The sequence below is a fragment of the Adiantum capillus-veneris genome, chromosome 28 (genome assembly GCF_014529385.1).
Source record: "Adiantum capillus-veneris isolate H3 chromosome 28, ASM1452938v2, whole genome shotgun sequence".
In the NCBI taxonomy this organism is placed as follows: domain Eukaryota; kingdom Viridiplantae; phylum Streptophyta; class Polypodiopsida; order Polypodiales; family Pteridaceae; genus Adiantum; species Adiantum capillus-veneris.
The window spans coordinates 70,330,559-70,345,998 of NC_140958.1; the positions used below are offsets into that span (position 1 = coordinate 70,330,559).

At 44.7% G+C, this 15,440-nt stretch overlaps 1 protein-coding gene and 1 pseudogene across 1 annotated transcript in view; both read left to right on the forward strand.

Annotated features, from left to right (window-relative positions):
* LOC147420639 (Transport protein particle (TRAPP) component) overlaps nucleotides 1–15,232 on the forward strand; it is a 78,923-nt gene extending 63,691 nt beyond the window's left edge. Inside the window, exons 2-4 of the mRNA XM_086504218.1 lie at nucleotides 13,527–13,644; nucleotides 13,775–14,009; nucleotides 14,871–15,232. Coding sequence (XP_086360344.1) covers nucleotides 13,527–13,644; nucleotides 13,775–14,009; nucleotides 14,871–14,899 — 382 coding nt within the window. The 3' untranslated portion in view covers nucleotides 14,900–15,232. The remainder of the gene's footprint in view (nucleotides 1–13,526; nucleotides 13,645–13,774; nucleotides 14,010–14,870) is intronic.
* LOC147420640 (uncharacterized) lies at nucleotides 1,126–10,084 on the forward strand (annotated as a pseudogene).
* Nucleotides 15,233–15,440: the final 208 nt, after the last annotated feature.

Sequence of the window (15,440 nt, forward strand, 5' to 3'; positions counted from 1 at the left end):
GCTGCAGATTCTCGCCAGGTTTTGCAAAGTGCTCGTATGCGTCGGGAAAGTCAGTCTATGCGTGGGAATACTGACTGTGAAGGGTCCTAGTACAGTTATGTTGCCGAAATCGGGCTGGAACAGTTGAAATTCAGCCAAGTCTGTGCGGGGCAGCTTGTAGGGAACCACAACGTTTATTCCCTCTGTTGAACAATAAAGAAATACCGAAAGTGGCGCCTAAGTTAGGGGCCAATCTGGTATCGGTCTTCTCATACAAGTGCAATCTAGCAGCCTGTATCCCTCTCCCCTTTGTTGTGTCTTGAAAGTACAGGTAAAGTGGACGACAAATTAAATGGGTGAAAGTAAATAAGGTTTAAGTTTAAAGTCTACCGCCCTTTTTGGATTGAACAGGCCGGTTTCACAGCCTACCCCCTTTTCGGCTACGCTCCCCTTTCTCAAGAGGCATACCCCTTAGCGCTGGATTGCTGGAATCGCTTGGGCTGAAAGCGGTGGGTTGAAAGCGTTGCATCGAATCGCTGTTTTTTACGTAAAAGACAGCAGCAGCAGCGTTAATTATTAAAGTTATAAAATAAACCCAAATTTTCTAAGCCCCAAGTGTGGCCGGTCTACCCCAAAATTATTACTCAAGTGTGGGCACTCTTGGGCTGATAACATAGAAAAGGAAAGAAAACTCATAAGAATGTTTGCACACCAGCGATATCAAAATTTGCACGTTGCTCTTTCTCCCACCGCTGGATTTTGGGGCCTTCTCTGCGCGCGTGCCACATGGTTGATGGAGAATTCAACGCACCCGTCCCATTTCTCTCGTTTATAGACGAGATTCTTGAAGTTCTACGGGAACACGACGTGATCATTATACTCGACACTTCTGAACCTGAAGTATTGTGACTCCCGATACCTCGGAGCCAGAACCCTTTCTAGATAGCGTTTCTGTTCTTGGAGTACGCATTTTAGAACCTGTTCCTGCAGCAGCACCTACTCCCACACAGGTTCCAGTTCGCGGCTTCTAGGATTACTTGGTCTATGTAACCCACCATCATGCCGCTCCAAAAACAGGTCCTGCCTGCAAAGTATCAGTTTGTGAGCTTGTTCCAAGTTATCAATTACTCCCCCTAAGGAGTCGGCATGGCCGAATTACAAGATGGCAACGACTCTATTCCACTTGAGGACCCGATATCAGTTCTCAAAGAACAAATGGCAGCACTTGCCAGGAGCCTCACATCAATTCACACTCGCTTAGAGCAAATGCACACGCAAAACACTTCTTGGACGACTAATGCTGCTGCTCCGCCATCTTCTTCCAACGCTTTAGTGGTTGACCAAGAAGAACCACTCAAACAAAAGGCTTCGGAACTCAAGTATTCTCACCCAAAGCATGGTTTCTCAGAGACAACTAGACACAAAGTACCTTCATGCGAGCAACAAAAGTCTCAGCATGAATATTCTTGGAAATGCTACAGTTCTAAGCAAACTTCTTATCGGAATCATTGGCAACAGAAGCAGCAACGTGAAGCTTCCAAAGGATCATCAACGATATCAAGATGGGATTACTTAGTGGCACATATATCCAACCCTAGTCGAGTATTCGATCGTGAATGTCGCGACGTTGGACAAGTTCCCCCTCTCAAGCCATGCCCTACATTTAAGTCTTTCTTAATAGATGGTGGTAAAGTTGAAAATTTATTGATCCTTTCCTTGTCGAAGCGGATTCTTCAGAGGTCTAAGGGGCAACAGCTCCCTGGACCTCCCCCTTCTCAATTGGAAGCCTTAATACCCGTTGAAACAGTTGAAGATTTAAAAGATTCCGGTTCTTGTGTGACAACGGACAAGCACATAACCCCTTCTATGGCCGTGATTGTCACAAACCGGTGACGTGGCATGGCCCTGGACACACATTCCCAAGTGGGGCAGCATACCGGACACACTCATTGGTTGGACATGCCCGAAAAACGTGGAAGACAGGCTGACGTGGCAGTCCGAGATTTTTGACACAAAATGGGGAAGCTTGCTGACGTGGCAGGGCGTACTGATTTCCGCTTTTTACGCTGCTGTACGGAATTCCCAGATTTATGTTGGCTGAGATTTACTGGCTGCTTTTGGCTTAGTTGCTTTAATTTTAGAAGCTTTCGACTACCTGCTTTTGGGCATTCCTTGTAACTTATAAATTGGTGGGCAGGGACCTCACTCCTCAGAGCATCTGGACGCAGAGTCTGAGAGTAAGTTCAAACTTCAATTGCAGATTGACATATGTGTGAACAGATTAATTAAGTATTCCAGGGATCTGAGATTGGCGAGACATCTGAAGAATTACCTGATCGATAAGATTTACTTGAGATGGCGTGTGGCCATTGCTTCTCTTCTCAGGTAGGGAGGAAAGCCGAAAAGAGAGACAAGTACAGAAAAGCAGAACCTGTACTCGCCGAAAGACATGGACAAGCGAATCAAAAAGCAAAGCTTCGGAAAGGGCAAGAAAAAGGCAAAGAAGCCTCAGTTTCTAACAGTTCTACAGAGGAGTCATCCTCAAACAGTTCGAACTCCGATAATCACATGTTTTATGCAAAGAAGAAACATTTTTATAAAGCCAACCAATATGACTTCCTCGAAGATAAAAGCAAGAAAGTAAAAGAATTTAAAGAAGGTGGATAGTACATTCGAATCCTTTTCTGGGTTCCGAGATGCTCGAACATGGTGGTCCACTCTTCTGCTGAGAAAGGAAGCTTTGGTTAAATGGTTGAACTTCAAAAGGCTTTTTATTTCTTCTTGGCTGACTTGGGAGTACGAACGAGACATACGAACCGCTTGGAATCATCTTTGGATGACCAAGGGAGATTCTTTGGACATTGATTGCGAGAGATTTTGGAGCTCTTTTTACTAGCTTCTTTATTTAAGAAGGTTTCGTTTAAAGAACAAATTGAGCGGTTTTGTTGCGGACTTCCTACAGAGATCCGAGACTACTGCTTGGAACAAAAACCAAATTCTATTCAAGAATTCATGGGTCATGCGAAACGGGGTTTTTCGATATACTCGGGCAATCTGACTTACCTCACTGATGAGATCTTGACTCAGAGAACCCAATAGACTTCTAATAATGAAAGTAAAATGAGCAAGAGTTCCAAAGAAGAGAAAAGAAAGATACACGTCCTCAACAGACTTTTAGAGAAAGGGCCATCTATCTCAAAGAGGGGAAGTGTTTTGGTTGCGGGGAATTTGTACACATCTTCGCAAAGTGCCCCAAAAAGGCACAACAAGAACAGATTGAAGACAGGCCAGAGAGTTCTAGAGCAGCAGAGAAACGTGGCAGAAAAGGCAGATGAAAGCAGAACTGGTACCACATTGCGTGGGGCTCGAACCGAAGCAGATGAACGAAAGCACAAAACTTTACCGCACTTAGGGCAAAGTGAAAGATCAGGAAGCCCTCATTTTCTTTGATGGAGGAGCCAAGGCCAACTTCTTTTCACTTGAATTGGCGGCTCGATTTGGAATTACGCCCGACAGGCTGAGGCCACAGGCAGAGGTAGTTCTAGCGGCACCCGGACGGGATGTTGCCATTGCACCGATCATTGGCAAACTTCGTTTGCAATGTCAGGGGTGTTTAGGGCACGAGGACTTCTACGTAATTCCCTTGGGAGATTGTAACGTCCTCCTCGAAATCCCTTGGTACCACAAGAACACTGTCACAAACGGGAGCGCATAACAATATAAAATACATTCGGATAAATAGGATTTATCACTTATTACTGAAGCCAGAGGATATAAAGAGAAATAGATAGAGAGAGAGATAAGAGAGTGAGAAAAGAGTGAGAAGATCGACACAGTACTGGGGACCAGAAGATGGGCTGGTCCCCCCCCGTAATAGTATCTTTATTATTGAGGAGAAGTCTATACAAGCACTTGAACCGAACGTATTACCACGTTCGTTCTAGAATAAGACTTGATGGTTCTCGGAAGCCTCGGCTTCCTATTCCTAGGGCAAAGCCCTATTCCAAGGAACTTCCGTTCCTTATTCCAAATCCATGAGAACCAAGGTTCTCGCCTCTGGATCTCACCTTCCAGACTCGCGGCATGACATCCTTGCAACTCTCTTTTCCAATTCTGTTTCCAGAGTCCTCTTCCCGTAGAACAACTCTGCTTTCCCGGACACGAAATCCTTACTTGGGAATTCCAACTTTCGGATCACAACTTGAGAGACTACCTCTCTGCGATCCGTGGATCTACTTCCCAAACTCGGGTATGAAACCCTTGGGCTGATCTGGCTCTAGTTCCTCAGAGCGCTTTTCTCGTGCAGAGGCTCATGCCTTCCTCTGCTCCTACTCCCTCACGAAGAGGAAGTACACCTGCAATCAAATACTCTGAGATCATAACATGAAAATCGTTACCTTCAAAGTCTCGACGCTCGAAACGCAACTCGGTTCTCGAAAAGCCATTCCCTGGAAGAGATCTCTACATAGAAAACCCTCTCTTCCAATCCTACACACAAAAGAGGTGTGTTCTCGAGTTCCTTCTCGTAAATCAGCCCCGTCTACGACGTTTATGGGCTGAAAACAGAGAAAAACAGCAGCTTGTCGCGATGGAAACACGCTCCGTAAGCACTTCTTCACGAGGAACTCACACACTGGGTCTTGGGGACATCGGGTACACTTGGGGCAGCCATGGGCATCACCGGCAAACGTCTTCTTTGCGGGTGAACTCTGCAACAACATCTCCTTGCAAAAACTGATCCTCCCCTTTGAGTGAGGGCATGTGATGCTCTTATAGCTCCTAGCCACGGGCACGAATCGTTGCTTGCATAGAGATCGCTGCCGTTTTTTTTTTTCCAATTTTTTTTTCGTTGTTCTGCCAGAAAAAGAAAGAGAGAAAACGCTGGCTGATCTGTCGCCTTATTGATGGCTGCCCACTTATTAAATGGGCGGTCTGCATATTTTAAAAATAGTCTGAATCTGTCCAAAAACTCAATAAAACCTTATAAGTTAAAAACAATGCTTTCACAACACTTCCCTGGCGTCCCTGGATGCAATCACATGCACAGTTGCACTGCAGACATAGATTTCCTCGACTTCCTCGCGGGAAAGCATCTGCTTTCCCGAAAAGCAATCCTGCTTTCTCAAAAAGCATCTGTTTTTCTTCAAAGTTTCCTCTGAACCCATCTTCATTCAAGTGCTTGCTTTTCCTTGTGCACAATTCTAACACAGTTCGGAATTTCCTCTCGACTATGGATATTCCCTTTCCGATGCACCCGTCACCCACCTTGTGACACATCTTTCCTACCGAACTTACGGTACAATCTCCTTCACGATGCTCTATGGCACCCATCCTATGACGCATCAGAGATGTCCGTTCTTGGATGGTCGGATACTTCTTTCCGATGCTCCCTGTCACCCATCCGATGTGACGCATCAGAAGTACCCTTTCCTAGTGGCCTTACAGATATTCCCGTTCTCAGTGCTTCTGTCATTACTTTGAATGACGCACTAGGAATACTCCGTACTCGGATGTCTCCAGTGAGAAAAACCCTCTCACTTAAAATTCCAATAATTCATTTAGAATTATTTTTCTTGGTGTTCCAATCGAGAAAACCCTCTCACTTATAAATCCAATAATTCATTTAGAATTATTTTTATGTCAGATAAAGCCAATTTAGCAACAAACACCGTCGTGGTTGACTATCGGGTTGAGAAAGCGACTTCAACAAATGAAAGGCGCAGAGATTGTACTCGATAAAATTCAGCTTCTTTACTCGATTTTTTTGAGAGAGTTGAATAATGATTGAAGGTCGAATATGTTATGACCTCGAAAAGAACGCCAAGATTTTCTCCTCAGGTGCTGATTGTTTCTCTGAGGGCCTGCTAGGCGAGCTCGTCCTGAGGATCATACTATTGATTTGATACTTGGAAGCACATCACCGAACTGGCCACCTTATCGTGTGGCGCGAAAGGAGTCCCCTTTGCATTTCTTGACACAGAAAGGAGTCCCTTTCTCATGGGGACCCACAGAGGTGATTGCCTTTTAGACTTTGAAAGAGAAATTGACTACGGGACCAGTTTTGACTTTGCCGGATTTGCAGAAGTCATTCGAAGTAAATTGTGATGCTTGTGGTCGTAGTTTGGGTGCGGTCTTAATGCAAGAAGGCCATGTCATTGCCTATGAGAGCCGATTGTTTTCAAGGCCGGAATTGACATCACAGATATATGAGAAAGAGCTTTTGGTGGTTATCCATGCTCTTACTCAGTGGCGACATTACCTACTCGGAGCCGATTTTACGGTCCTCACTGACCATCAGCTCTTGGAAAAGCAAATGCGGTGGGCAAACATCTTGTGACAGTTTCACTTCCAGATTGTCCATGTGCAGGGACATAAGAACTTGGTGGCAGATGCTTTGTCCCGGAAGCGGTTGGTTCTGGCTATTTTCATGATACACCATAGAAGCTTCGAGGACCTGGTAGATCAATATGCCACAGATACAGATTTCTGAAATGTATTAAGTCGAATACAAAATGGGGAGGTAGTAGCGAAATATTCCATTCGGGATGGCTACTTGATGAAGAAAACGATGTTGTGCGTTACATAGCCGTTGAGGGAAAAGGTTCTCTAACTTAATGCCTCTGTCCACCATTTATGGGTCATCGTGCATTGATACCACCTTGAAAGGTATGGAGCGATACTTCTTTTGGCAGAGACTCAAGGACGTTGACGATTTTGTACGTAGTTGCTTGGTATGTCAGAAGGTCAAGTTTGACAGGCATAAAGCACAGGGATTGTTACAGCCTTACCCATTCCCACCCGCCCCTGGGAAACTATTGCAATGTATTTCATTTTTGATTTTCCAAAGACACAGACTTGGCACGATGGTATTTGGATTGTTATTGACAGATTTAGCAAGCAAGCTCGTTTCATTCCAGTGAAGAAAACAGTCAAGCTGGATCACTTAGCGAGACTGTTCATTGCCCAGATATTCAGATTACATGGCATGCCTGAGACAATTGTCTTTGACACAGATCCCCGATTCACGAGTTTGTTTTGGAAGGCTATTTGGGAGAACATTGGCTTAGCATGAGATACTATGGACCTTTCCTGATAAAAGAAAAGATAAATGATGTCTCCTTTAGACTGAAGCTGCCCGATACTTGGAGAATTCACAATGCTTTTCATGTGAGTCTCTTGAAGCCTTTTAAAGGCCGATGTGCCCGATGATGGGGAGCCACATGAGCAACTCAAAGTGGAGGAAAGCGAGAAGATACTCGTTCCAGAACAGATACTGGCACATAAAGATAGAAAGATAAAAGGTAAAGCGATAAGGCTGTTCTTGGTCACAAGAACTTTTCCGCATTGGATGCGAAGTGGATGGAGGAGTCACTCCTCTCCTTTGTCAACAGATTGTCCCGATTTTTGATAATAGAGTCACTGATGTGCCTATTGGGTTTCAGGGATATTGTGGGATGACAGTATTCTGTTCTAATGACTTTAAGATTTGGAATTCCTGATAATATAATACTGATTTGTACTTGACTTGTTTAAGTGTAGGAACTGATAGACGAAATGACTGTTGCAATTCGGTCTGATAAATCTCTATAGACATGATTGCAATAAGGATTAGTTAATTGGGCATCTGTGAGGTCCCGACTGGATGTAGATGCGACTGCTAAATACGTTGCGGATTTATCATGGTCTGAGATTGGAATGAGTTTTGAATGTGATTTGTCATGTGATGTCCTGTGAAGTCAAGTGATGTCCTGTGATGTGAGTGTCGATTGGTACATGTGCTAGATGCATAGTTACAAGGGACGTAGGGGACGGGGCTTAGGGATGCAAAACGGGCGTAACCGGGTCGGGGACGGAGCGAGACGGCTGGGAACGGTCGGATTTTCATCCGATCGGCGAAAACGCAGCTTGCTGTACCGGAGACGGACGTCGGCTCTTCTCGAAGGAGGCCCGCCGTGCAAACATGGTCGTGGTGGGATGAAGTGGACTCTACCACGCGTGGTAAAGGTGGTGGTGCAAGACCATAGACGTGCAAGCTATGCTTGTACAGGAGAATGGGTGGTGCAAACAAAGTGCGAGCCCATCTTCTTCATAAACCCGGTCACGAGGTGAAGTTTTGCCCTCCAGTATCTCCCGAGAAGAGGTTGGAGCTTCTTGAGAAGCTCGCAGTGTATGAGGTCGCGGAAGCGGCCAAGAGGGGCCATTTTGTTGCCGTTGATTCCTTCGTCACGGCGACACCGCGAGAGCAAAGGGAAGCCAACCTTGACTCCACCTCTCAAGCGTTCAATCTACACCGTCCTCTTCCGTTGCGCATTGCCAAAGCACCCTCAACGAAAATTGGAATCCTAAATTGAAGGAAGAGGTGGATAGATCGGTTGCCAGATTCTTCTTCCACGACCACATTGCCTTCCATGCTTCGTGGTGAGTTTCCCTTGGCATATGCACATTGCAATCTCCCATTTTGTGTTCATTATGGGGTCTCCACTCTCGACTCTTCATACTAACACAACATGCTCTATTTTGAGTGGATAGGTCTCCATACTTTCGAACCATGGTTACGAAAATAGGGAAATATGGCTCCTCTTATGTGCCACCTTTATCAGAGAGGCTTCGCACCACCCTCCTTGACAAAGAGAAGCTTGCCGTGGAGAAAGCGGCCGAAGCAACAAAGGATTTGTGGGAGACCAATGGCATCTCTCTCCTTGTAGATGGATGAAGTGACACCCGCAAGCGGTCCATCCACGGAGTGGTGGCCTACTCTCGAGGGGAGATGTACTTTGTGGAGTCACATGATGCATCCGATAGTGGCAAGGCCACGGAGATGCTTGCTGCAGAGTGGACAAGCACCATAGAGATCACCGGCCCGGAGAATATCCTTTGTATGGTTGCAGATGGAGAGGCGTCAAATAGGGCAGCCTTGGCTATCATTGAGGGCATGTATCTCAGCATCCATGTCACATTTTGCATGGCGCATTGCCTCAATAACCTCCTCAAGGACATAGGGAGCTTGTCATGGATCTCACCCACCATTGGTGACACTTCTCAAATTGTCTTCTTTGTGCTCAACCATCAAAAAGTGCGCCATGAGTTCTTAAAGAGGAGCCACTTGTCCTTGCTCAAATATTCAGAGACAAGATTTGCATTCAATTGGCTTATGCTAGGCCGCTTGTCTACATGTGGCTGAGCCTTAAGGGGCCTCTTTCTCAGTGATGAGTTCCAAGCCATGCCGGAATCTACATCAGCAACAAGATTGAAATGCCGAGAATGGGCCGACGACGTCGCTTGGTGGGAGGAGGTGAAGACTCTTGACGCCATGGTCAAGCCTATTCTACACCTACTTCGAGTTGTGGATGGCTTGCTACCATGCATCGGCAAAGTCTACGAAGCCATGGATCGGATGATAAAGACACTTGAGAAGCTTGTGCCTGACCCTGTTCAGTATGCGGAGATTCATGGCTTGTGTGAGTCGAGGTGGAATGGATACTATTCTCCACTTCATGCGGCAGCTTATGTGCTTGACCCTGAGTTTTAGGGAAGGCGTCGAGAGACTGACAAGGAGGTGAGCAAAGGATGGCGGCTTGCATTGGAGCGCCTTGAGCCTAGCAGTGACACTAGGCGCAAGATTAGAGACGAGCTACTCAACTACAGGCAAAAGAAGGGCTCCTATGGATGTGTAGATGCACAGGTTCATCGCAACAAGATTGGCTTGGTTTTGTGGTGGGAGGACTATGGAGGAGATGGCCCACATTTGCAGCGCTTGGCTGTTCGTGTCCTTAGCAAAGCATGTACCACTAGTTGCTTGGAGCAACTATGGAGTGTGTACAGCCACATTGCCTCTAAGAAGAGGAATCACCTTGGGGTCCAGTGGGCCAATGATTTGGTGTTTGCGAGCGCTAACTTGCGCATGCTTTCCAAGAGCGTCACACACAAGGCAGATTCCTTCACTGAGTGGGAGATGGCACAAGAGAATCCATCTATGGCTGAGACACTTTTGGAGGAACTAGAGGAGGACTTCGAGCCTCAATGCGAGCCTCGCGAGGCCTCATATGTCGCTGATGACCTCGACTCCGACGACGATATGGAGATTCAGCAGGCGAGCACTTTTTGAGTTTGATGATTATTGATCACTCTCGAGTCTAGAGTCTACTCTTCTAGAGTCTACCTAGCTCTTTGTACTTTTTGTTATTTTTGAGGCTTGTCCTAGGTCCTTTTTGAGCCCTTGTGGCATGCACTTTTCATTTTGTATCCATCGATGTTTGATTAGCACATTTGTGCCTATATGACTCGTGCTCTTTGGTCTATTTAGTGTAAATTTGTGGTCAAAGTGATGCTCTATGTGTGGCATGTGTGTAGGTCAAAAAATGCTAGAAAAATTCTTTATTTTTTTGCCGTTCTGAACCTCGTCCCCTTTTCCTGACTTTTGCCGTCCCGTCCCCTTCCTCGTCTCCGTTCCCGACCCCAACCCGCTGTCCCATGTAACTATGGCTAGATGTGTTGTTCCTAGTGCGTCGGTACTAACAGTCAGTGTCTGCTAAGATAGTTTATGGCCTCTGTCTGTTTTGCAGGCGTAATCCAGGGCGATTACAATGCTTTCAAGAAGAGGGTATGTCACAATCGATGACGTGGCATGGCCCTGGACACACATTCCGGGGGAAATGACGTAATTCTCCCCAAGCAAAGCCAGATGAGCTACAAGAGCGTCCAAGTGCCATTCCCCCCCCGGAGGGGTCAACTTCACCTAAAAGGGGTTGGGAGGTGCAAACGGGAGACACCACCAACCTCAGCGGACGCCACCTGTGAGCCGACGCCCTTCCAAGCGGGTATGGCATTTCCTAGGGGAAAACCATCGGGTTTCAAAGGCAGTTTAGTGAGGTGAGCGATAAGTTACTTGGAGGCGGCAACTTCAAAGGGAAGACCGAAGCAAGTCCCGCAATACTTGGGCCTCTCAACAGAGGTACTTGGTCGCTGTCATGCCCAAATCCAGGTGGCGAAATGGGTCTCTCAAGGCATTAGTCATGGCCCTAAGAGTGTAGATACGGATTCCCGTAGTCCAGAGGAAACTAGTGACAAAAGCGTTTGCCTTCGGTTTCTGGGTGCATAGTCCTGGTCGTTCTTCTTGTATACTTTTTTGGTGTATGAGGGGAGCGGCCGGGCGTGCCCTACCCGACTCCGAAAACAAAAACAAAGCAGCAGACCAGAGACACTCACTGGCTGGACAGGCCCGAAAAATGCGGAAGATAGGCTGACGTGGTAGTTTGAGATTTCCGACGCAGAATGTGGAAGCTTGCTGGCGTGGCAGGGCGTACGGATTTCGGCTTTTTACGCTGCTGTACGGAATTCCCAGATTTACTTTGGCTGCTTTTGACTCAGTTGCTTTAATTTTAGAAGCTTTTGATTACCTACTTTTGGGCATCCCTTGTAACTTATAACTTGGTGGGCAGGGCCCCCACTCCTCAGAGCATCTGGACGCAGAGTCTTAGAGTGAGAACCCTCCCACTCTCGTACTTTGAACACAGATTAATACAAAAAGAAATACCGAAAGGGGCGCCAGTCTTTGGGGCCAACATCTCTAGGCACGGAACTCTACCGGGCCGTGTCGAATCAAGTGTGAATTGTGAACTGTTTTGAAGTGAATCTCTGCTATGTCGCGGTAGAATCTTGACTTGGGGTGCCCAAGTTGTTACAGTGATCCAGGCAGAAAAAGTCGCCTCATCACCGCCCTTGCAGAATAAAGTCTTTGTCTCTAAACATATACCAAATGCAACGGTGAATGATAATTCTTTAAACTTGAAGACTCCAGTCCTTACCTTTAACGATGCAAAGGATAAAACAGATACAGACTCTTGCAACATGAATTTAGTCGCTGCAATTGAATCTTTGGACACAAGTTGTTACAGGTGGATATACCTCCAAACACTACTCTGTCTCAGTCTACGACATTCCTTCAGGAGGATTTTACTGTTTCCAAACAAACCACTGGAATACCTTACACATTTTTAACAAGTGGTCGTCATCCAACAAGTCAGTTACCAATAGTTTCACTCGAAGCAGATAAAGATTCAATCTTTTCTTTGCAAAGCTCGAAGTTACAATTGACTTTGACAAAGGCACTAATCAAGTTGCAGATGTGATACATATACTTTTGACAAATATAAGACAAGTTGTAGACATGATCAATTTTCAGTTTGGCATGCTAACTGGTCCGACCAGTTCTTGATTGACCGACCTAGATTCCGGATGTGAGAAACCCGTTCGACCGCAAACGTTTCACACTGGCCATGCAATGTCCATTTGCATCTTTTCAAGGGTTTTGGGGAAAACAAGTAAAAAAAAAAATTAAAAAAATATGTAATACATATTTAAAGAAGGCAACAGGAAACATTCCTCCTGGTGACAATTTCTTCCACTTGGCACTTGGACTCTCTTTTTGACTTATGTAGAGGAGCGACGAGTGTGGCCTTCGGGCCATTTTTTACTGACTTGCTTTCTCTTATGCATTTATGGACTTCCCTAATTTTGACCTCTATCTTCAGTCTGTACGTGAGTATACATGTATTTGCAGTTTGTCGACCTCACTCTTGTTGCGATGTAGCGGATTAAAAATTACAATGTTATGATGCATGAACATGGACCTCTAGACTCTAGAGTTTGGGAATGTGTGCATTAAATTGTGATATGGTTTTTGATGTTTGATGTCTCCAAGTGTTGGCATGCTTTTCCTATATTTTAGGGTACTACATGCTATTTCTGGGATCCGAGTTGCACTTTTTTCGTACTTTTGTACCTGTATGTGTTTCACATATGGAAAAACTAATTGTATAATGAGGTCTACCTAGAGCTCGTATTTAAATTTTTGAAGAAAATACGAGCAAAAACAAACTGGGTTAAGCACACACATGCTCGAAACATGCTCCACATTCTCAGCTGGTATGGGAATGTAACTTCCTGTCATATTAGTCCTAAGCTATATGCTTATGCTTGCAAAAATATTCTAGCATCAGATTGTGCCGTGTACAATCACTTGTGCGAAGAGAGCTATGCCTGGATATGCAGGTCTGTGAACAGGCTCACAAATGTGCCAGTGCTAGATCTCTTATGCTAATGTAGTGTATGGATTGGCTCTGGTTCGTAGTAGCATGTCCACATGGCTCATCAAGCCCATGTGCACGTGACATTTCAAGGGTTGTGTAGGTGGTGAGGTCTTCTGTAGTTAATCAGTTATGCCTGCTGGTCACTCCTTTTTTCTACCTTTACTGATGATTTTGACTGGTGCTGTTCTGTGGGGAGGTGGTGCAATGTGTCTTGTCCAGTTTGTTTTCTTTTTAGAATCTGTGTGCAGGGCTCCTCTAGAGCTTAAGATCTACAAATCACGACCTCTGTATTTACTTGAGCGTGGGGTCTGAATCAACTGTGTTTCTCTGCCGAGGAACAAACCCTTCTGTTACCAAGCATTCAATACAACATGAATGATATTTGGATTTGCGTTTATTTGTCCTCTGCTTTAGCAAAAAGCTATGTATGTGATGAACTCTTCTCTTTTCTTGATGTAGATACACTAAGGAGAGGCCCAGATTTGGAGACCATTTAGAGGCAATCAAATTTATTTGCAAAGACTTTTGGGCAGAGATTTTTAAGAAGCAAGTGGATAATTTGAAAACAAATCATCGGGTATGGTGATGAAAGTTTGGCAAGTTGAATTGCGGGCACCAATTTGACTGGCACAATGAAATTTCTTTGGTCCCAATCGCTACTCTTGTATGATGCAATCTAATGTTAAATAGGTGCTCTCTTTCTGCAGGGTGTATTCGTCCTTCAGGATAATCGATTCCGTTGGCTGACACACATTTCTTTGGATTCTCCCATACACAATGCAGATGGAGTGTCCATTGAAAATTCGTTGACAAATAATGCCGTGATGGCTGCTAGAGCTGCTGGCCAGTATCTCTACTTTCCATGCGGACTAATACGTGGTGCTTTGACCAATCTTGGAGTCCCTTGTGATGTGTCTGCTGAGGTTGCAAGCCTTCCTGCATGTAAGTGCTTCTTCTTTTGACTTGGTTGCAAGTTGTCCCGAGTATTGTGTGCGCATTGTTGTTTCTTTTTGCTGTCTTGATTTGCAATTGTCGCTTATACTACCATTTTAAGTAAGCTGCGCACTAGAGGTCTTGGGTGACAGTGATAGTCTTGGGTTTTTTACAAGGGAAAATTACCAAAATACCCCTGAAGTTTGTGGAAATTTGCATAATACGCCTCATATATTTACAATCATTCCCAATTTTTTTCCAAAATTCCCAAAATACCCCTTTTAATCTTGCAAACACCTGCAAAGACATTTTTTTTGAGCAGTTTTCATAGGAAGAATGGGAGAGTTCTCCCTTAATAGAAAAGATCGAGTAAAGATGATAGAACTAGGATTTAGATGGTATTGTGGGCTCTTGAGATGAAATGCTTCATTATTTTCAGACACAAACACCTCTAGTTCTTATCTTATTTTACTGAAAATTTTGTCTAAGACACTTAGAGACGGATCTCTTTTGTCAAAAAGAATAAATGAGGCAAAATATTGGTGAAATCTGTCCAAAATTGGTACAAGGGTATTTTAGGAATTTTTGAAGTTTGAGGGGTATTCTAGGAATTTCCACTAATTTCAGAGGTAACTTTGGTAATATTCTCTTTTTACGAATATGTTTGGCAGTTAAACTTCATGTATGTTGCTTAAAGCTATATGAGTAGCCATGTTAGTTGCTTCATCGTAAAGCTGATGAAACTAAGTCAGGGGTAAGGAGATTAAGTAATGAATTGTGATGATAAGGAGGGCAATGTCAATGCTGTTGGTATTCCTGGTTATAGGTGGGTGTAAGATTGATGATGCTGAAGCTCCTGTTTTTAAACAGGTTCATTTATTGTTCGCATCAAAGCATAAGATGGTTGAAAGGCATTCTGTAAAGGCTGACACTACGGCGTTCGTCGGTCTTTCTGCAGTCCAAGACATGACCCAGAGTTGCAATTCAGTGAAGGAATGACTTGCTTACCTTACTTGGTTCTGCTGGCGATTATTTGGTGATTATTAGAGGTCATTGCGGTTGGATGCTGGTGGTAGTATCTAAGCACAGGTATATAAAGCAGTTAGCATTCGCAGTGAGTTTTGTACACTGCATCCCTCTTTAAAATTCTTGTATGAAATCAAGCTCTTGTATGTCTTCTGTTGATTATAAATGCGAGAAACGCAAGAAGTAGCACTGCGTTTTCAATGGCACCACAGAGAAAGAAAGATCTGTCCCCCCTCCCCTCCATCCATACACAAAAATTTGGTTGCTAATAATGGTTTTTTGGCTGCAAAAAATTGTGATTGGTCAGGGTATAAATAAATAATGAGTGCATCTTTAAATATGAAGATCAAGAGCTCGCTGGTGGATGCATTGTCTCTAGCATTCAAGAAATAAAAAAGAAGCTTTTGTGTTGTT